Source organism: Salvia splendens, chromosome 10 (genome assembly GCF_004379255.2).
Source record: "Salvia splendens isolate huo1 chromosome 10, SspV2, whole genome shotgun sequence".
NCBI lineage: Eukaryota > Viridiplantae > Streptophyta > Magnoliopsida > Lamiales > Lamiaceae > Salvia > Salvia splendens.
In genome coordinates, this window is record NC_056041.1 from 14,030,125 (window position 1) to 14,053,071 (window position 22,947).

General features: G+C 39.0%; 2 protein-coding genes across 2 annotated transcripts; both read left to right on the plus strand.

The window, feature by feature from the left end:
- The first annotated feature begins 17,697 nt into the window (after positions 1–17,697).
- LOC121751063 (proline-rich protein 4-like) lies at positions 17,698–19,339 on the plus strand. The gene is made up of 2 exons (XM_042145777.1): positions 17,698–17,971; positions 18,270–19,339. The coding sequence occupies exons 1-2, from the start codon at positions 17,809–17,811 to the stop codon at positions 19,094–19,096; spliced, it is 990 nt and encodes a 329-aa protein (XP_042001711.1). The 5' UTR covers positions 17,698–17,808; the 3' UTR covers positions 19,097–19,339.
- A 1,337-nt stretch (positions 19,340–20,676) lies between these two features.
- LOC121751064 (V-type proton ATPase 16 kDa proteolipid subunit) lies at positions 20,677–22,879 on the plus strand. Its single transcript, XM_042145778.1, has 3 exons — positions 20,677–20,878; positions 21,068–21,353; positions 22,490–22,879. Exons 1-3 carry the CDS (start codon positions 20,800–20,802, stop codon positions 22,620–22,622), a joined length of 498 nt encoding a protein of 165 aa, XP_042001712.1. The 5' UTR covers positions 20,677–20,799; the 3' UTR covers positions 22,623–22,879.
- The last annotated feature ends 68 nt before the right edge of the window (positions 22,880–22,947 follow it).

A 22,947-nucleotide genomic window follows, 5' to 3' on the forward strand; every position in this document is an offset into this window, starting at 1 on the left:
CACGACTCTCTCTGGTTTACTTTACAATTTACATAGAGGGTTAGGTTAAAAATTTAAAATCACATCATCCGATTAATCTGCAACCTAAATAGAATTGACTCAAAATCCAATGAGTTGTTTCGATGGGTTGGACCTATGTGAACTATATATTGTCCATTGGACCTATGTGAACCATATATTGTCCATTCTTGACAACTGAACACTTATGATGATTTTTATAATATGAATAATAAATAAATAAATATCCCTATTTTATACTCCATTTAATAGTATATGTTAATAGGGATGTATTCATTTCCTTTTCCTATATTTTCTCTTTTTTCCTTCTTAATATCAGCCATTAGATTAGAGAAATGGACGGTCAAGATCAACATTGGGTAATTAATCCCGTGTTGCATTATTTGTCCTATTTTGTGCATTATGAGGGTACAATAGTAATCTAATAATGGCTGGAAACCGCTACGAATAATGCACCACATGATCACGAGTAATGCATATAATTGCCTAGATAATGCACAATATGTGAACGGCAATGCATACGAACAAGATGTGTTGTGTTATGATGTTTGACACACGTTTCTTGTTTCCCCTAAGGGTTTAATAAGCTTAGGGGCTCGGGTATAGTACGTAGACATGTATGTAATCTTCACATGGTAACGAGTAATGGATATATTTGACTATATAATGCACAATTTGTGAACTGCAATGCATACGAACAAGATGTGCTGTGTTATGATGTTTGACACACGTTTCTTGTTTCCACTAAGGGTTTAATAAGCTTAGGGGCTAGGGTATAGTACGTACGCATTAATAACAAATTATAAAATGATACGAATAATTCACCAAATTGTCACGAGTAATGGATGTTATTAACTATATAATGCACAATATGTGAACTGCAATGCATACGAATAAGATGTACCATGTTATGATGTTTGACACACGTTTCTTGTTTCCCCTAAGGGTTTAATAAGCTTAGGGGCTAGGGTATAGTACGTAGACATTACTAAATGCACGTATGTAATCTTCAATCCGTTGATTAACCCATATACACAATACCTCTAATAATGCATAATATACTGAGATAATGACAATTAACAGCTACATAATGCACTACCTAAACCAAATAATGCACATACGTATATTCCAATAACAACAATTTGTTAGTAATGTCTACGTACTATACCCTAGCCCCTAAGCTTATTAAACCCTTAGGGGAAACAAGAAACGTGTGTCAAACATCATAACATGGTACATCTTATTCGTATGCATTGCAGTTCACATATTGTGCATTATATAGTTAATAACATCCATTACTCGTGACAATTTGGTGAATTATTCGTATCGTTTTATAATTTGTTATTAATGTGTACGTACTATACCCTAGCCCCTAAGCTTATTAAACCCTTAGGGGAAACAAGAAACGTGTGTCAAACATCATAACACAGCACATCTTGTTCGTATGCATTGCAGTTCACAAATTGTGCATTATATAGTCAATTATATCCATTACTCGTTACCATGTGAAGATTACATACGTGTCTACGTACTATACCCTAGCCCCTAAGCTTATTAAACCCTTAGGGGAAACAAGAAACGTGTGTCCAAACATCATAACATGGTACATCTTATTCGTATGCATTGCAGTTCACATATTGTGCATTATATAGTCAATTATATGCATTACTCGTGACCATGTGGTGCATTATTCGCAGATACCAAAATGTGGCAGTTACTTTTCCGTCAAATGTCAATAATAACCCTGTAATGCATACAACCACCTTCTATAATGCAACACGGAACCAGTTTTATAGAATCAATCTGATCCGTTGATGCCTTAGATCTAACTCGTAATATTAAGAAGAAAAAAGGATCTAAGATGTGAAAAGGAGAATAACGCTCCCCTATGTTAATATTATGCAAAATTCAATGTACATATATATTAAAGTTTTATTAGTATAACAATAGAAAAATGAATTAGAAATTAAATACTAGGAGTATAAGAAACATTTTGAATTTTTAGAACATACTTTGAATTTTTTTAAAAATATTTTTATTTAGATTTAATTTTAGTTTTAAAATTAGATATTCAATGTCATAATTCATCATAACTTATTTTTATGTAAAATTATTCAATAATTCAAGATTTATCGACCGTCATTATTATCTTATGTCATATTTTTACATTATTAATCAATACTACAATATTTAGTTATATTTGAGTTTAAGCATACATACTATTTTTCATAATTAATGTTTTACGCTCTATAAATACAAAAATAGTTTTTATCATTATGCACTAGACTGATTACATGTTATTTTATTATTAACAGCCCGGTTATACAATTGGGCTAGTCCAAATCCGGATAGGCTGACCAGGTCTACATTCCTTATAATAGTACTTTTCTTATAATAAATTTGACGTCCGTCGTTGGATTTGCATTATTTTCTCGATTTATTTCTTCATTCAAATGGATGGTTTGATGGAATATGTCAATATGAAATAAATTGATTTTTGAAATACCATTTGCGGCGATTAATCGACTATAAATCACGTAAACAAATAATAATATTATAAAAAAGAAATATGAGTACAATTTAATGCTCAACTACCTCACCAAATCACAATGAAAAGAAAGGTTTGCATCTTTCAACTCAGAAATTTAATAGATATTTTTAGCTTTGATGGGTAGACAAACCTCATCCACATTTTATATTTTCTTCTTTTTGTATTATTGAACTATGACCTAGTTTCTCCTCAAATTATAAACAAATAAATAAAATAGATATTTTCTAGATAAATAATATCGTGATAATGATACAGAAATGGGCGACAATTACGCGCCTTCATTTCAGTTAAGTGGCAAATTTAAGGTGATGAATGTGAATCGTGAATTAATGACTGTGAAGCCGACAATTATATTAAACTTGACATTTGTAAATCATGAAAAAGTGTTGAATATAATGTCATCTTTATGATTTGATTATGAATTAGACGAATTAAGAAAACGAATTACCTATATTAACGTGATATTAGTAAAAGGAAAGTACTGTGAATAATCAAAGAAGATTTCTATTTTCTTGTTTTCAAACACAATCTATGATGAATACATGTGTGAAAGATAACTTTACAAACAAAAGTAACAATAATATAAAAGAAAAAATTTCCAGAAAAGCCATAAATTCTTGTCAAATTTAACACGATTCTCAAATTTCCCATGACTTGTAATGCTGTAGAGCGCACACACACATGCTTCACATTAATGAGGTGATTTAGTTATTTGCTAAGTTATTGTTTTTTATGTAGCAAAATGGTTGATTCAATCAATTTGAATCGAAAATAATAGTTTCACCGATGGTCTCAACCTTGTAAAATTTTAGATGTCACAATAGATAAAATTTTACCCAAATTATATCTCTATCATTAAGAAAAATGTTAAAATTTGTGACTTTTCTTTTGTACGATTAATTTTAAAGTTGTGGAATGAACAAAAATTAGACCAAGATGCATAATTTGTAAATGAAAGTACATAAATTTTGACATGGATTTTCCAATGGTCAAGTCCATTTCATGGAGTATCACAATAATAACTTTTCGCATATCAAATTCCATGTTGCAATCGACTTGAAAATTGAGGTATTTTGTCAATCATCAGTATGCGACCCCATTAATACCTCACTAATTAACGTTTAATTAATCGACATGCCTAGACAAAATTTGGGGGAAAAGGGATATAATATATTATGTGATAGAGATTTGAGACACATCTCAATCGATAATTTCCAGTCTTTAGTCAAATAGCAACTAATTTTTTGCATTAATTGGATTTGGAGGTATTAAGTCCATAATTTGTTGCTAACCACTTCCGACAAGATTGTTAAAATATTTCTTTCATAACGAAATGTACCTAAGACATATTTACACATATTTATTGATAATACTTTTTTATTTCTCGTCCTTGGAAAAGGCTATATAGTGTAATGCTTTAAGGCCACCATAATTCTTATTCTTGACATACATTATTTATTGCATCAAAAGTGTTAGTGTATTGAGCTGATCAAGATCAAGACTCATGCGTACGGTGAAGCTGCAGACTACGGTGAAGCTGCAGACTACGGTGAAGTTGCAGCTTGATCAAGGAGAAAAAGGGAAGACACCTTGATCAAGGAGAAAAAGGGAAGACAACTTGATCAAGGAGAAAGGACCGTTGGATTGACGGTTATAACTGAATTTGGGAAGAGGCTAGCGGTTGAGCTGAATTGATCGAGCTTAACTTCATTTAAGTAGCGAAGATTCTTCCATTCATTCAAGAACAACAGAATTAAAGAGAGATCGAGTGAAGAAGAGAGATTTTCAGCTGTGCATTTGTGCTCTCGGAGCAGGCTGACTTCGAGCGAGTTGAGAGTGTTTTCACTTGTAAATCTCTGAGGGAATAGAGCGTTCTTGTAAATCTTTCATTGAGTGATCAATAAATACATACACTAGTTTTATGCCCGTGGACGTAGGCCTAGAGCCGAACCACGTAATCGTTGTGTTTTCTTCTCTTGCTGATTATCATTTAATCGTGCAATTGGTGTTCCACAACTACTCGGTTCATATTCACAACGTGGCGCCGTCTGTGGGAACACATTGAGCAGTTGTGGAAGCATAAGGGTTTTCTCTGGAGTTCTTTCTTGGTATTCATTCTCTGTCATTCAAGAAAGGCACCCCATCTGTTTGAGGAATGGCTACAACAAGGTTTGATGTTGAAAAGTTCACTGGCCGAAATGATTTTGGCTTGTGGAGGCTTAAAATGAAAGCAATCCTGATGCAGCAGGGCTTATGGGAAATCTTGAATGGTGGAGGCAGCAGTGAGGAGAAGAAGCCCGAGCGATGAGAAGGAAAAGGCAAGGGCTCAAGATATGGAATACAAGGCATATAGCACCTTGATCCTTAACCTCACTGATAGAGTTCTGAGAGAAGTTTCAAAGGAAGATACATCGACTGGAGTTTGGTCCAAATTGGAGTCATTGTATATGGCTAAGTAATTGGTCAACCGGCTACATTTGAAGTAGAAACTACTGACATTCAAGATTGCTGATGGGAAAGGTGTGTTAGAGCAGCTTGAAGATTTTGGAAAATGTGTTGATGATCTTGAGAACATTGATGAGGAGATCAAGGATGAGGATAAGGCTCTGATGTTGTTGAACTCTTTGCCACCGAGTTATGAACACTTTAAGGATGCTATGCTTCTTGGTAGAGAATCCAAGATCAAGTATGAAGAAGTCTATTCTGCCTTAAAGCTGAAAGAGATCCAGAAATCCAACTCTAAGTTTGTAGATATAATGTCTAAAAGTCTGAATGTTGCTGATTTCAAAAGGAATGGAAAGAAGAAGACACAAAAGAAGCCTTGGAAGAGTAGAGCAACTGATGGAAATGAGACTAGATCATGCCACTATTGCAAGAAACATGGCCACTTAAAGAAGAATTGCTGATCTTGGAAGAAGAAGCAGGCTGAGGATGAGGCTGGGAAGAATACTGCTGATCTTGCAGAGGAGTTGGAAATCCCAAAGGCTCTGTGTGTATCTGAGGATATGGAGGAACTTCCTTGGATCATGTACTCCGATTGTAGCTTTCACATGTGCCTAACCAGAAGCTATTTTGATGAAATAAGAGATGCAACTGGATCGGTTCTATTGGGAAATAATCAGATATGCAGGATCAGAGGAATAGGGGATATCAGACTCAGGCTGCATAATGGATCTATAATGTTACTCACTGGTGTGAGATTCATTCCAGAAATTAAGAGAAACCTGATTTCCATTGGAGTCTTGGATGCTACAGGGTATTCTTGCATATTATCTGGTGGAATCATGAACATTGTCAAGAATGGCAAGGTTGTCATGATGGCTGAGAGAAGAAAGAGCTTTTACTATTTAAAGGCAAGTGTAATATCTGGATCAGTGAACCTAGTACAGACATTGAATCTGAGAACCTGGCATCTTAGGCTTGGACATCTAGGGGAGACAAGAATTAAAGAATTGGCTAAGAAGGGCCTGATCAAGCTGGAAGATCCCAGTGAACAGCTGGGATTGTGTGAGCAGTGTGTGCTTGGGAAAAGTAAGAAATTACCCTTTAGAAGGGGCATTCACAGTTCAACAACTCCACTGGACTATGCCCACAGTGACTTGTGGGGGCCAGCTACACTAACCACATTAGGTGGAGGAAAATATTTCATGTCCATCATTGATGATTTCTCTAGAAAGTTATGGGTATTCATCTTGAAAGAGAAGTCAGAGACTTTTGCAAGATTTAATGAATGGTGCAGAGAAGTTGAAGTTGAAAAGGGTTGTTCACTGAAGTGCTTGAGAACTGATAATGGGTTAGAATTCCTAAGCAATGAGTTTGATTCCTTCTGTAAGGAGAAAGGGATGAGAAGGCATATGACAGCTCCATGCAATCCCCAACAAGATGGGGTTGTTGAGCGCATGAACAGAACCATCCTAGAGAGGGTGGGGTGTATGTTGTTTAGCTCTGGAATGTCTAAGAGATTCTGGGGTGAGGCTGTGAGTATGGCTGCAGTCCTCATTAATAGACGTCCATCTTCAGCAATAGCTTTTGATACTCCTGATCAGAGGTGGTATGGAAGAGCTGTTGACTACTCAAATATGAGAATTTTTGGTTGTATGTCTTATGCTCACATCAGGCAAAGCAAGTTAGAGCCAAGGGCTTTGAGATATGTGATGATTGGATACCAGAAGGGAGTAAAGGGCTACAGGCTGTGGTGCATAGAACCAGGAAATCAGAAAATTATTATATCTAGAGATGTGCAATTTGAAAAGAGTAGAATGCCAATTTTGGAAAAGGCTCAGGACAGTGAGAGGCCAGCTCACCCAAGAAAGGAGCCAGAGCATGAAAAAATAATGGAGATGGAGATTTTAGAACCTGAGGAATCGGATCAGGTGGAGGCTTCTAGAGCTGATAGAGATGCTGAGGCTGAACAGCAGTCAGAGGCTCATAATGAGCGAGAGGAGCCAAGCACTGCTGCTATGGATCCTGAGGAGTCTCAACAAGTTCCAAGTGACTATGTCTTAGCTAGAGACAGGGTCAGAAGAGTCCCTAAGCCATCAACCTGATACAGTGAGGCAGAATACTTGCTCTATGCACTTTGTATTGCAGAGAATATTGAGTATGCAGAACCTGCAAACTTCAAAGAGGCTATGAAATCAAATGAGAGCAAGCAATGGATGGAAGCTATGATAGAAGAGATACAGTCTTTACTCAAGAACAAGACCCGGGTGCTTGTGAATAGATCATCCATACAGAGGCCAGTGAGCTGTAAATGGATATACAAGAAAAATGTGGAGGCTGGGAACAAGATCATATTTAAAGCAAGACTTGTGGCTACAGGCTTCACAAAGGAGGATGGAATAGACTATAATGAGGTGTTTTCTCCTGTGGTGAAGCATGCCTCAATTAGAATTTTACTAGCCACAGTTACACAAAGAAACTGGCTTTTGGATCAACTTGATGTGAAGACAGCCTTTCTTCATGGAAATCTTGAAGAGACTATATATATGGATCAACCAGAGGGATTGTGATACATGGCAGTGAGGATAAAGTATGTATACTGAAAAAGAGCCTCGACGGTTTGAAACAAGCAAGCAGATAATGGCATATCAAATTTGATGAGCATATGCAGAAAATGGGATTTGTAAATTCCAAGTATGATAGTTGTGTTTACTTTAAATCTGATTCTGAGGGGCCAGCAGTGTATCTACTGTTGTATGTAGATGACATATTACTTACTGGTCCAGATAGGCAAGAGTTGGATAGAGTGAAACGATTGCTAAAGGAGGGCTTTGAGATCAAGGACCTGAGGAATGCTAGGAAGATACTGGGCATGGACATATTTAGAGATAGAGACAAGGGAGCTTTGTGGTTGTCTCAGGAAGATTATATCAAGAAGGTTATACAAAAGTACCAGATTGAAAGAAGCAAGGCAATAACAGTCCCAATATCTCATCAGATAAAGTTGTCAAAGGAGCAGTGCCCCAGAAATCAGCAAGAAGAAAAGGAGATGAGCCGAATACCTTACTCCAACATAGTGGGCAGTGTGATGTACATGATGATATGCACGAGGCCTAATATTTCTCATGCAGTGAGTGTAGTCAGCAGATACATATCCTTTCCAGGAAAAGAGCATTGGCTAGCTTTGAAGGGAATTCTCAAGTATCTCAAGGGAAGCACTGATCTGGGAATTATGTTCAAGGTAGAGAATGAAGATGATGGAGATGCTCTTATTGGTTTTTGCGACTCAGATTATGCAGCTAATCTCAACAATAGACGCTCACAATCTGGATACATTTTTACCTTATTTGGCTCTGCAGTGAGCTGGAAGTCCAATCTTCAATCTGTAGTAGCTTTGTCAACAACGGAGGCCGAGTATATAGCATTGACTGAGGCCGTGAATGAGAGTTTCTGGCTCAAAGGAATGATTGGTGATTTTGGAATGAATCAAGAAAGTGTTGCTATCAAATGCGACAGTAATAGTGCAATTTGTCTTGCGAAGCATCAGACTTTTCATGAGCGCAATAAACACATCGATGTAAGGTTACATTTCATTCGAGATGAGATTGACAAAGGTGAGGTCAGAGCTGAGAAGGTGAGCACCGAGCACCGAGCACAATGCAGCTGATGTTCTTACAAAAGCCTTGCCAAAGTCTAAGTTTCGATATTGATTAGATTTGGTTGGGGTGGTTCAGAATTTGTAAGTGTAAGAAGAAAGGTGGAGTTAAATGTATGGGATTCTTGGATCGCTCAAGGTGGAGGATTTGTTAGTGTATTGAGCTTATCAAGATCAAGACTCATGCGTACGGTGAAGCTGCAGACTACAGTGGAGCTGCAGCTTGATCAATGAGACAAAAGGAAGACATCTTGATCAAGGAGAAAGGACTGTTGGATTGGCGGTTATAATAGAATTTGGGAAGAGGCTAGCGGTTGAGCTGAATTGATCGAGCTTAACTTCATTTAAGTAGCGATGATTCTTCCATTCATTCAAGAACAACAGAATTCAAGATAGATCGAGTAAAGAAGAGTGATTTTCAGTTGTGCATTTGTGCTCTCGGAGCAGACTGACTTCGAGCGAGTTGGGAGTGTTTTCACTTGTAAATCTCCGAGGGAATAGAGCGTTCTTGTAAATCTTTCATTGAGTGATCAATAAATTGTTGGGTTTCTAGGGATTACAAGATATAAACAGGGCGTAATACAACCCAAAAGGAAGGAATACAGATGGAGAAACTGAAGCTGAAATTACAACGAAAAGAAACAATAAACCGTTAACAAAGTTTAGCCGAGTCGGGGAGGCCTCTTCCCGCAAGACGAGATACGCCCCGGTAGTGCTCTCGGGTTGGCGTGTCGTCCCCAAAGGTAAAACGGCTACGTCTCTGGTGAAGCAGCACCGCTATCAGCAGAGCTCCGGCGAACTGGATGGAGGAGAGGGCAGAGCTTCGATAGAAAGACAATGCAGAGATAGGGAGAGAGCTTATGAATGCAGAGAATGCTTGTTTTTTTAGCTAATGCAGTGGTATGGCTAGCCTATTTATAGGCCAAGCCACCATGCAGGGTCAACCAAGCCATTGAAGGCTCATCATGGCAAATTCGTAACCGTCGTCGGTTACAGGCGTGTGCCTTTCGCGTGTGGAGCATGTGAATTTCTTATGTGGCAGCCGTGACTGTGCCTCGCTTGACGATGTGTCAAGCCACTTGGATTGCTGACTCGGCGGTGGTCTAAAAAGATTAGTTTGGGCCAAGCACCAAGCCCAAAGACCATCCAAAGACCAATTGCCAAGTCCAAGTCCAAGTCCAAGATCAAGATCAAGATCAAGATCGGGATCGGGCACTGGCCCGAGGCCCGCGGCCCGCGACCGCGACCACGACCACGTGCACGGGCACGGGCTCGGGTGGGCGGGCGGCGGCGGCGCGCGCGTGTGCGCGCGTGTGGGCTCTTTCACCCATCTTGGTCCACTATAATTATTAAGTAACATAAAGTCACTTAATTTAAACATATTAAAATATGTGTTACTTCTCCTATGTGGAATAATTAACACTAGTTAATTACTCCCTAAGCTCAAACTTCAAGCTTTAATTAAAAGTTAATTATGCCCAACTTTAATCCACTATTTCTCACTCACCGGAAACCGGATTTGAGAAAGTGAATATACTACATTTATCTACGTAAAATGTAGATCGACGCTATATCATTTAATTTCACAAAATTAAATGTCTCGTCATATTTATTATTTGGTCAAAAACCATTGACCGAGCATATTTAATCCATGATTTTTACAATCCCCCACATGAGTGGAAATAGCCGAATGCATATGCATGCAGACACAAGCTCAACCCTCGAGAGGTATATAAGCATAAGGATAGGTAGTTGTTGGCTTTGAACCCTCCATAGTCGACACCATCGGATACACAGGCGGCTTAGTAGCGCGATGCTTTGAACTAATCCCCCACGGCGTGCACAGAGATAATGGTGTTAAAGCTTAAACACCTCAACCTCATCCGTTCTCACGTTTTGTGTCCATTGCGGTCTTGGACACCACTTTGGATTCATAAGTGTGTTTTATGAAGCGACCACACTTCGCACTTACATAGGTGATTCTTAGTCAAGTTCCTTGCCATACTTGGTCTCTTTGAGAACTCCATCTCTTTGAGATCCTTAAGAACCATTAAAAGTCATAGACTTAGCCTTTACCACTAGGCAAGTTCTCCAACACTCTATTGCTCTCTAGGGAATAGATATAGTTGAGTGTTTCTCATGAACTCTCATAGCTTAGTTGTCTCTTTGAACCAAGTTCTTGGGATCTCCAGTCATCATGGTTGGGTTACCACTATGATAATTCTTTAGTTTGTGGATTTCAAACCCATTCCCTCTATCAACTTGTTCATTTGATCACGGTTTAACCCTTTGGTTAGCGGATCCGCTAGATTATCTATTGACTTCATATACTCAATTGTAATCACCCCTGTTGTGATCAAATGTCTCACGGTGTTATGTCGTCGACGTATATGTCGAGACTTACCATTATAGAAGCCATTGTTTGCCTTCCAATAGCCGCTTGGCTATCGCAGTGGATCAACACTGGTGGCACTGGCTTAGACCAACATGGAATATCTTCAAGGAAGTTCTTAAGCCACTCGGCTTCCTCACCCGCTTTATCTAAGGCAATGAACTCCGATTCCATTGTTGATCGGGCTATACATGTCTGTTTTGTGGATTTCCACGATACAGCACCACCCCCAATAGTAAAGACGTATCCACTTGTTGAAAGTGAGTCTCTATTATCGGATATCCAGTTCGCATCACAGTACCCTTCAAGTACCGGAGGGTATCTCGAGAAGTGTAGCCCAAGATTTTGAGTATGTTTTAAATATCTCAAAACCCTCACAAGAGCTCTCCAATGCTCTTTGCTTGGATTGCTCGTGTAACGACTCAACTTGTTCACGGCACAAGCAATGTCAGGTCGAGTGCAATTAGTCAAGTACATAATGCACCCGATGACCCGTGCATACTCTTCTTGTGCAACAGGCTCGCCTTTGTTTTTGCTCAAGTGAACGTTGAGTGCAATTGGAGTCTTAACCGGCGTGCCATCATAGGCCTTGAATTTATTCAATATCTTCTCAACATAATGTGATTGTGTTAAGATGATTCCATCAGTCGTTCTTAGAATCTTCATTCCAAGAATTACATCGGCTAGACCCATGTCTTTCATGTCAAAGTTTCTCTTTAACATGGCCTTTGTATCGTTAATTACTTGAGTGTTGCTACACAAGATTAACATATCGTCAACGTATAGACACACTATAACATGGCCGTTATTAGTGCTCTTGATGTAGACACATTTGTCGCACTCGTTGATTTTAAACCCATTTGATAACATCACATTATCAAACTTCAAGTGCCATTGCAATGGTGCTTGTTTTAATCCATATAGAGACTTTACGAGCTTGCATACCTTTTTCTCTTGTCCAGGTACTACAAACCCTTCGGGTTGCTCCATATATATTTCATCTTCTAATTCACCATTTAGAAACGCGGTCTTTATATCCATTTGATGAATCTCAAGATTGTGCAATGCAGCAATAGCGAGAAGCACTCGGATAGATGTAATCCTTGTTACAGGTGAATATGTATCGAAGAAGTCATGTCCTTCCTTTTGTTTAAAACCCTTTACTACTAATCGGGCTTTATACTTATCAACTGTTCCATCGGCCTTAAACTTTCTTTTAAGGACCCATTTGCATCCTAAAGGTTTAGCACCTTCGGGCAAATCAACCAACACCCACGTGTGGTTTAGCAAAATTGAATCAATTTCGCTTTGAACAGCTTATCTCCAATGCAGCCCGTCTGGGCCAGCAAAGGCTACTTTTATCGATGTTGGTTCTTCATCCAACATGAAAGCAATATAGTCAGGACCAAAACTTTTTGGTGTTCTGACTCTATTACCACGTCTTAGTACTGTATCTTTTGGATCGGGCCTTGCACGCTTGCGCGATTCAGGTTCCTCATCCGCTGATTTAGAACTAGTGGTTTCTTCTTCCACTAGTTTAGAACAAGTGGCTTCTTCAATTCTTGTCTCAGAATTGGTTGAGATTTTTTTCTTGTCTTTGCAAGGAAATGTATTTTTGAGAAATACAACATTCCTCGACTCAATTGTTGTTCCTACTGTGATAGTCGATATTTCAGACTTGTGAACAACAAATCGATATGCACTACTGTTAAGTGCATATCCAATGAAGATGCATTCAACCGTTTTAGGTCCGATTGTAACTTCTTTGGGCGGAGGAACCATCACCTTTGCCAAACACCCCCACACTTTGAGGTGTTTGTAGGATGACTTCCTTCCCTTCCACAGCTCATAAGGAGTAACATATTTTCCTTTGAGAGGAATCTTATTCAAGATATAGTTGGCTGTCAAAACAGCTTCCCCCCACATGTTATGTGGTAATCCTGAAGTCAGAAGCAGTGCATTCATCATCTCTTTTAGAGTTCGATTTTTGCGTTCTGCAACACCGTTAGATTGTTGTGAATATGGAGCAGTTGTTTGATGAATTATACCACTTGCGTTGCATAACTCCTCAAACGGGGCTACATATTCGCCTCCTCTATCGTTTCGAATCGTTTTTATTTTACAACTAAGTTGATTCTCAACTTCGTTCTTATAATTTTTGAACGCTTCTATTGCTTCATCTTTACTTCTTAAAAGATAAATGTAGCAATACCTTGTGCAATCATCTATGAAAGTGATAAAGTACTTTTTACCACCTCTAGTTTGCACCATCTTTAAATCACATACATCCGTGTGAATTAATTCAAGGGGTTTTGTGCTTCGTTCAACTGAGTGAAACGGCAACTTAGTCATTTTTGCTTCAAGACAAATTTCACATTTATCTTGGGTATCCACTTCATTAGCCTTTAGTAAATCTAAATTCACTAATCTTTTAATGGCTTTTGAATTTACATGTCCCAATCTACAATGCCATAAATTTGAAGACTCAGTCAAATAAGAGGAAGTAGATGCTTTATTATTATTCGCCAATGGCTTTGCAACACTGCGAGTTGCCACACTAAGCTTGAAAAGCCCATCGGTTACATAACATTTTCCGGGGGATTTTCCAAACTTATACAAAGCAAACGTATCAGACTCAAATACAAGTTTAAACCCCTTATTAACTAGTATTGATCCTGACACTAGGTTCTTGCGGATGTCCGGGACATGCAGCACATCCTTCAAAGTGATTGTGACGCCAGACGTCATCATGAGGATCACATTTCCGATGCCAAGGACTTCGGAGGATGCTTGATTCCCCATGTTGATCTTCCTTCCTTCAACCGCGGTGTAGGAGGCAAACTTGCTCCTATCTGAGCAGACATGAGCAGTAGCGCCGGTGTCGATGTACCAGCCACCCTTGTTATCAACAAGGTTAACCTCTTCAGTGACCACATCAATGAGGTCGTTTTCATCCCAGTCCTTGAACTCCTTCTCAACGACGTGGGCAGCCGGCTTCTTCTTCTTGCTGCGGCAGTCTTTTGCAAAGTGGCCCGGTTTGCCACATTTGTAGCAATCGCCTTCAAACTTCTTTGTAGGCTGCTTTCACTTCCCTTTGTCACTTGGACGATTTGGGCGATGGCGTTTGTTGGAGGGACCGCCCCGCTCCAACAGATTGGCTTTGGCTTCAAGTGGGGTGAAGCCCTTAGCCTTTTGGTCGCTTTTGCGCACATCAACCTCAATGCGCAACTTCACGATCAAGTCTTCAAGGGTCATCTGCTTTCGCTTGTGCTTAAGATAGCTCTTGAAGTCCTTCCAACTGGGAGGAAGCTTGTCAATGATCGTGCACCTTAGGAATTTATCGGGCAAGGTCATCCCTTCAGCCACTAGTGCGTGGATGATCATTTGGAGCTCTTGGACTTGCTCCATGACAGGTCGAGAATCGACCATCTTGTAGTCCATAAATTTGGAAGCTACAACTTGTTCAGTCCCTGCAGCATTATATATGCTATACTTCTTTTCTAGGTTTTCCCACATTTGTTTAGATGTGGTTATATTGGAGTATACATTGTAGAGGCTATCATCTAATGCACTTAAAATAAAATTTTACATAGATAATCCCCCTTTCTCCAAGCTTCATAGTCCGCCATAACTTCGAGCCTAGTCTCTTGGTCGCTTGGCGCGGGTGGCTCGTTTTCCGTGAGGAAGTTGGCGACGCCCAATGTTGTCAAGTAGAACAACATCTTCTGGTACCACCGCTTGAAGTTAGATCCTCCAAACTTCGGTGGCTTCTCGGCAGGTGGCATCATTCTTGGTGCCAAAGGTGCCTCACTTGGTCCATGGAAGGAACCAATTCCGTTGCCCCCGAAGGAGCCAACAACGTGGTTGGGCATAGAGCCCCCACCATTCATGTTGGGCATAGAGCCCGTCATGGTCATGTTGGGCATAGAGCCCGTCATATTCATATTGGTCCCGGAGGAGCCAATACCCTTGTTGGTCCCGAAGGAACCAGCACCCGTGTGAGACCCGAAGGCCCCAACACCTGTGTGAGACCCGAAGGCCCCAGCACTCGATCCATCAAAGGATCCGAAGGAACCACTAAAAGTGGAACCAACTGTTCCACTCGAGGTGGATCCGCCAGTGAGCCCATGGGTGTTAACATACACCCAAGGGGTTGTTGATGAAGATGGATAGAACCCAGGGGTTGGCATCATCGACGGAATCGATGAAGTGTTGATAGGTCCAGTGGTCGCCATGGTGGAGGAAATGGCGGCGGTGGTGGCAGCAGCAGCGGTGTTGGATTCAGTCGACATCTCCAGCAAAGGTGTTAAATGTTTCGAAAGTTTTTAGGTTCAGTTTAGAGTCAAAATTCCTTCAAAAGCAAGTTATATCTCGTCTTGTGATTTTTGGGTTTCTGGGGATTATAAGATATAAACAGGGCGTAATACAACCCAAAAGGAAGGAATACAAATGGAGAAACTGAAGCTGAAATTACAACGAAAAGAAACAATAAACCGTGAACAAAGTTTAGCCGAGTCGAGGAGGCCTCTTCCCGCAAGACGAGATACGCCCCGGTAGTGCTCTCGGGTTGGCGTGTCGTCCCCAAAGGTAAAACGGCTGCGTCTCTGCTGAAGCAGCACCGCTATCAGCAGAGCTCCGGCGAACTGGATGGAGGAGATGACAGAGCTTCGACAGAAAGACAATGCAGAGAGAGGGAGAGAGCTTATGAATGCAGAGAATGCTTGTTTTTTTAGCTAATGCAGTGGTATGGCTAGATCAATTGCCAAAGACCAATTGCCAAGTCCAAGTCCAAGTCCAAGATCAAGATCGGGATCAGGATCGGGCCCGCGCCCGCGCCCGCGACCACGAGCTTGGGCTCGGGCGAGCGGCGGTGGCGGCGCGGGCGTGCGCGCGCGTGTGGGCTCTTTCACCCATCTTGGTCCACTATAATTATTAAGTAACATAAAGTCACTTAATTTAAACACATTAAAATATGTGTTACTTCTCCTATGTGGGATAATTAACACTAGTTAATTACTCCCTAAGCTCAAACTCCAAGCTTTAATTAAAAACTAATTATGTCCAACTTTAATCCACTGTTTCTCACTCACCGGAAACCGGATTTGAGAAAGTGAATATACTACATTTATCTACGTAAAATGTAGATCGACGCTATATTATTTAATTTCACAAAATTAAATGTCTCGCCATATTTATTATTTGGTCAAAATCCATTGACCGGGCATATTTAATCCATGATTTTTACATAAATACATACACTAGTTTTCTGCCCGTGGACGTAGGCCTAGAGCCGAACCACGTAATCATTGTGTTTTCTTCTCTTGCTGATTATCATTTAATCGTGCAATTGGTGTCCACAACTACTCGGTTCATATTCACATGTACATTCAATAAATTATTATCTAGAAGTACAACTCAAAGAATAATTTGATGTGAATTCTCGCGTAATTTGAAAGGATAGAATAAAATAATTTAATTACAGCTTCTACACAAATTTGTTGGTCAGATTAATTAATTGGTGATTGGTGGAAGTAATATATAGCTAGCCCAAATTAATGTTTAAGATGAAAGTGGAGCAACATATAATGTGGGACTTGTAACAAGCATTTAAGCTTAGCAAACTTAATTAGTTGAAATATCTTTTTCTCCAACCCCCACTTTTAGTGCAAATAAAATAATCGAATTGACCTATTGAGTAGGAAGGTTTTGGATCTCAATCCATTAATTAGCAATTATGTTTATAAATTAAACCAATTAATACTGTACTATCCGATATTTACTAAATGTACATCATTACATTGATCAATTAACAAAAGCATCATTACATTGTAGCTACCATCATTTGTACAAATATGCACACGATACAATTAAAAGTTGAGAATGTCATCATAGTATTTATTGTACATTATGATCCAAACTATTAACAAAATTTGGTGGGAAAATGTAAACATTTAAGTTGATTCATGTGAATTGCTGATAGAAAGAAAAAGAAAAAAGCAATATATAGAAATGCGTTTTTTTTTCTTTTCTGCTTCCCAACTGTGTCGATTCCAAATTTATGTATAAAAAATGGAGAAAATTGCTGTCAAATCATCAATGCCACACCCCACTGCCAATGCACCTTCTACAAGAATAAAAAAAGAACAAAAAAAGGTTTTTAGGTGAGAAAATGGGGTAATTAAATTGGTTAAGAAATATACAGAAAACAGTTGAGTCCTCATTAAATAGTGTGATAATGGCCTCTGCATGTGGCCACATTCTCATGCCAAATAGCTGGTATTTTTTCTTACTTAGACTTAAAATTAAATTTACCCAAGAGCCAAATAAACTCAAATTAAGTTCTTTACAATAACATACATGCCACTTAAAAATAAAATTTACCTGAGTGCAATAATCTCAAAATCTAAACTTCTGTATGCTGAAAGAGTGATTGATTATAAAACACTAACTAACATCAGATGATATTCAAATTAATGAATTTTATTTTAAGGTTATTCTATGCTTTTATTTGGAGTCATGATCAATGGGACCTGATCTCATGTGATGTCATTAAAGATTATTGTCGGTTTGATTAACTTAACCAAAACCACTTGGCAAGAAGAAATCACACTACTACAAATATGTGTATATATACATTGTCATTTGTGCTTCATTTTCATTCAAGAACCAAAACCCATTTCCCATCACATGTTTCAAATATTTGTGGGTTATTTCTAATATATTGATTTGAATAGAGAGAGGTCCCAAAAAATGGGGGTTCATTCCCTATGTCAGAGCTTCTTGTTCTTGTCTTTAATATTGTTTGGTTCAGTGAATTTGTGCAGTGCAGATGACAAGACTTTTGAGGTTGTCGGAACCACTGAGTGTGCTGATTGTAGCCAGAATAACTTCAAGTCTTCTCAGGCATTTTCAGGTTCCAATCTCTCTCTCATGAAATGTGTGTTTTTCTTTCTTTATAAACTTGCCATGCAATGTATAGTTCTTGATTCATGCATGGACTTAGGTTGGTGGAATGTAAAAATTCCGATGATGTTTTGTTTGACTGAAATCTTTGACTAGTTTATTTACCAGAGAAAAAACGTCTTACCAACTGAGAATAGAGTAAATTAATCAACTTGAGTCAACATGATGCATATCTTTGCAAAAAGTCTTACCAACTGAGAATAGAGTAATTTAATCACGTGTATTTGACTTGAGTCAACATGATGCAGGTCTTCGCGTGACCATCGACTGCAAGCTCGAAAGCGGCGACGTCAAGCGGTTCGGATCCGGGGAGGTCGACGAGCAAGGCAAGTTCAAGGTCTCGCTCTCCCAAAAGCTCAACAACAAATGCTACGCGCAGCTCCACAGCGCGGCCGCCCTCCCATGCCCCGCCCACAACGACATCGAGGCCTCCAAGATCGTCCTCAAGTCCCAGACCAACGGCAAGACGACATTCGCCCCGGCTAAAACCCTCCAATTCTCAGCCACATTGTGCTCCTCCAAGACCTTCCTGCCCTACTGGAAGCACCCTCCCCACCCATGGTTCAAACCTCTCCCCAAGCCCACCCTACCCCCTTACACCCACCCCTGGTTCCACAAGCCCACCCCATCACCCGTCCCCGTCTACACTCCCACACCAAAACCACCCGTTGTTGAGCCTCTCCCACCACCCGCCCCCGTCTACACGCCTACACCAAAACCACCCGTATACAAGCCCAAGCCCAAGCCACCGGTCTACAAGCCCAAGCCCAAACCACCAGTGTACAAGCCCAAGCCCAAGCCCAAACCACCGGTGTACAAGCCTAAGCCAGAGCCACCAGTAGTGAAGAAGCCATGCCCGCCAACGGTGGTGAAGCCACTCCCGCCACCAGTGCCAGTGTACAAGCCACCGGTGAAGAAGCCGTGCCCGCCAGTCGTGGTGAAGCCACTCCCGCCGCCAGTGCCCATCACGAAGAAGCCATGCCCGCCTCTCCCGAAGATCCCGCCAAAGTACTTCCACCACCCGAAATTCGGGCACTTCCCGCCGCTGCCTCCGAGCATCCCTCACCACCCTTGATCATTTTCAACAATTCAACCCAAACTGTAATTAGTAATGCATATCTCAGCTAGCAAGGTGTTATGTCTAAGCTGCCAAATAAAAATATGTGTTTTCTTTAATGAAGGAATTATGTGTTTGAGATGAAAGGAAGTTTGAGTGATAGATCATAGGAAGCACATCATTGATCATATTTTATTGGGTTTGATCACCCTTTGTATTTGTTTGATTAGGTTTGATATCAGATGTTTGTGTCTTTTCCAATTTGCACTTTCCATTTTGCTATAAGAATTTCTTTTAATGTTTTAAATAGAATGTATATATCTACATCTGCATCACAGAATTTAGTAGGAGTATTAATCTTCACATAATCCAAAAATTAAATACAAAACTTATGAAGCATAACAAAGAATAATTTAGAATTGAAGTCCCAAGCTAAACATATATACGTCTCAATGCTCAATATGCGCACAAACATCTTAATTCCGGCTCTAAAATGGTCTATTTCAGTATATCAGAATCAATCCAATAATGGATGCTATTTCCTTCATGATATCAATTCCTTCTTTGATCTCCAAAAAAATATGAATCCATTAGTTTCATTTAGAAAAGAAGTCCATAAATTGAGGTAACAAATGGTCCCACTCTGCACACATTTAGTAGTAGGCTAGTAGGAATAGATTATGCAGTCTGCAGATATGCTGTTACATTTTTTTTCACTCATCTCAGCTTAATTATATGTTCATTGCACATGAGGATTAGGCATATATGTTACTCCTATATAGGATCTAATAAATTGTGATCCATGCATGTGGGCAATAAATAAGGGGAGTGGGGGAGACCCATCCTATAAAAAAGAATGATAAATTAGGAAATAATACTCTCTGTCCATAAAAAAATTATGCAATACTATAAATGGCATGAGTTGGTTAGTAAGAAAATTGTTACATCAAATTAAATCGTAAGAAGTAATGTTCGAAAAACGAAAGTTGCAAGTTTTTATGAATGTCTAGTGAGGTTGTTGCATATTTTTGGTAGACGAAAGAAGTATTACTACATATTCCATGATGAATGATAAGATGGTTGTAATACTTGGGAAAAAGTAAAAATCTATTGTATCTCTTTGGTGGTAAGCTAAATAGTAGGGTGATTATATAATTATACTTTTAGAAGTTTTGTTTTGTTCTTGAATCTTGTTTTATTACTAAACGAAGCTACCACAAATCTGAAAATTTTCAATAAATGGCACTAGATTATTTCTCAAATTGGGCCTGGCCAACAAACTGAAATGGGCCTGTTTAATAATATATTAAGGCTCAAATACAGCCCCTACCTTTTTTTCAGGAAGTAAAATTGCAACGGTTTACTTTCGGTCACTTAATTTTGGTAAATCAAAATAATATTTAAACCTCTCCTAACCATTTACTGAAACTATTATATTCAAATTTTATATATATTTCACCCGTCTTTAATTTAAATTTAAAGTCATAAGATTATTTCTCAAATTTATAAAATCCTAAAAATATTATGTGTATATGTCAGTTATTCCTGGATGAATAGATCCACGATATTTTTTTAATTTAATAATTGATCGACGAATTATATTTCGCGATAAAATAGAACTCATTATTCTCTCGCTCTGTTGCTTTGTCTCTTTCTCTGTGATCCAAACACAAGCAGAAATTGCTCGTGATTTTTCACTCTAAATTCGATCTGAAACGAAGATGTCGTCTACCTTCAGCGGCGATGAAACTGCTCCCTTCTTCGGCTTTCTCGGCGCCGCTGCCGCGCTCGTCTTCTCCTGTAAGCACCAACCGCAATTCATTGATTTGTTTGTTGAATTATCCCCACTCCCTTTCAATTTCGATGTGATTCATTGATTGGGACTGTTTTTCCACGGATCTCTCCCTATCTATACGCTCAATTGTGTTTCAGTGTTCATAATTTTATTTTTCCGTGAATTTGTGATCTACTTTTTTTTTTCGATTGAAGGTATGGGTGCGGCTTACGGAACAGCGAAGAGTGGAGTTGGCGTGGCGTCGATGGGGGTGATGCGGCCGGAGCTGGTGATGAAATCCATTGTGCCGGTTGTTATGGCTGGTGTTTTGGGTATATATGGATTGATTATTGCTGTGATTATCAGCACTGGTATTAACCCTAAGGCTAAGTCGTACTATCTCTTCGACGGTTATGCTCATCTCTCTTCGGGATTGGCTTGTGGCCTTGCTGGACTTGCTGCTGGGATGGCTATTGGCATTGTGGGAGATGCTGGTGTTAGGTATGCTTTGTTTCATGTTTGGTATGAATTTAATTTTAGTTTTTTGTCTGCTATTTTTTTTGTTTGATTTTGGTGGATATCAAGTTTAAGATTTGGTTTACGTGGAGGTGAATTTTTGGGATAGTTGATCAGTGTGGAAGGTTTCTTTAGTTTAATTAATCTCGGCATTGTTCCACGTCTACTTTCAGTGATGTATTATAGGATAAAAAGTATCTCTTTCCATACTATAAGGAGGTGATTGCTCTAAGTTATAGGAAGATTGAACAAACATGGAATTGAGTGCTTGAAGTATAAGATGGTCAAACAAGTTCAAAATTAACCAATCCATCAAAGTCAACAGTAGATTAGTTTCAATTTTTTTTAATCTATACATCTTATAACTAAAGTGAATTCCCCCCGGAGTGTAAGGAACAAAGACAGAACTTCCATTGGTCAAAATATAGGAGAGGGGACTTGCAATATAATAATTGTGTTTATCCCAAAGTAGACTTGAAATATAAGATGGTCCCTTTTGCCTTTTTTTTTCTACTAGTGATGATTTTCAACTTGATAATATTCTTTTTGAATTCTTGGAGTGTATTTAAACTAATAAACTTGGTTCAGACTTATTGAGTCCTGCATTCATCAAACTTGGTGAAGGGATCATCATTTGCACAGCCTGTGATTTTTGCCTGCTCTTTTTTCTTCATCAACTAATTGTTATTCTTGCTTGCCATAGTAACCAGACACCAATTGTACCCCTGCAATCTTCCTCTTTACAAGATTGTTCTTGATTTCATTGTGCACTCATTAATATTGCATGTTGCTGAATGGATGTAAAAGCGTCTTGTTGAATACTTATATAAGTAGTGTAACTCATATTCTAGTATTTGATTTAGATTTATCTTTTGAACATTGGTCGTGCATCTAGATGTTCATGGAGAATCAATATCTAGTATGGTACTATGTATAATGTAACATTTATTCCGCTAAATATGTTGTAGCCTGTAGTTATGCAGCTTTGATGGTTCAACATTCTTGCAGTTAAACTCCTCATAAGCAATTCCTGGGAGAAACAATGCTTACTTTATGGAAATTCATTAGTTGTTTTTTGGTTTCTTTTTCATTTTGAATAATCAATCATTAATTTTTTGCAGGGCTAACGCGCAGCAGCCTAAGCTTTTTGTTGGAATGATCCTTATTCTCATTTTTGCTGAAGCTCTGGCACTCTATGGTCTTATTGTTGGAATCATCTTATCTTCACGAGCTGGCCAGTCCCGAGCTGACTAGGGCAGAAGCTAGCAATTTAAGTTCATTGTTTTGGTGAAATTTATGGTATTTTGGCAAAGTTTGATCCTTGAATTACTACTAATTACCTCCTGTATTTTCATCCACAAAGTAGCTTGTGGGTGGTTGTTTTCATAGAGTGGTGTTTATTTGTAGTAGTATTAGATGAGGATTTGTTTTTGTTGAATAAGAGCCTGAAGGGGTTATCCATTAAATTACTCGATCTATATTATGTTTGGAAGACCGAATTATTCTGATAATCACTCACTTCTTGCCTTTCTATTCTTCATTTTGTAAATTTTGCACTTTTAAATTCTTCCAATAATAT

Bases quoted from the DNA above. Each gene is read 5' to 3' on its own strand.
- LOC121751063 (XM_042145777.1), top strand. From the start codon at position 17,809: ATGGGGGTTCATTCCCTATGTCAGAGCTTCTTGTTCTTGTCTTTAATA. The intron at 17,972-18,269 runs GTTCCAATCTCT...AACATGATGCAG, and splicing joins GTCTTCTCAGGCATTTTCAG to GTCTTCGCGTGACCATCGAC.
- LOC121751064 (XM_042145778.1), top strand. From the start codon at position 20,800: ATGTCGTCTACCTTCAGCGGCGATGAAACTGCTCCCTTCTTCGGCTTT. The intron at 20,879-21,067 runs GTAAGCACCAAC...TTTCGATTGAAG, and splicing joins TGCCGCGCTCGTCTTCTCCT to GTATGGGTGCGGCTTACGGA. The intron at 21,354-22,489 runs GTATGCTTTGTT...AATTTTTTGCAG, and splicing joins GTGGGAGATGCTGGTGTTAG to GGCTAACGCGCAGCAGCCTA.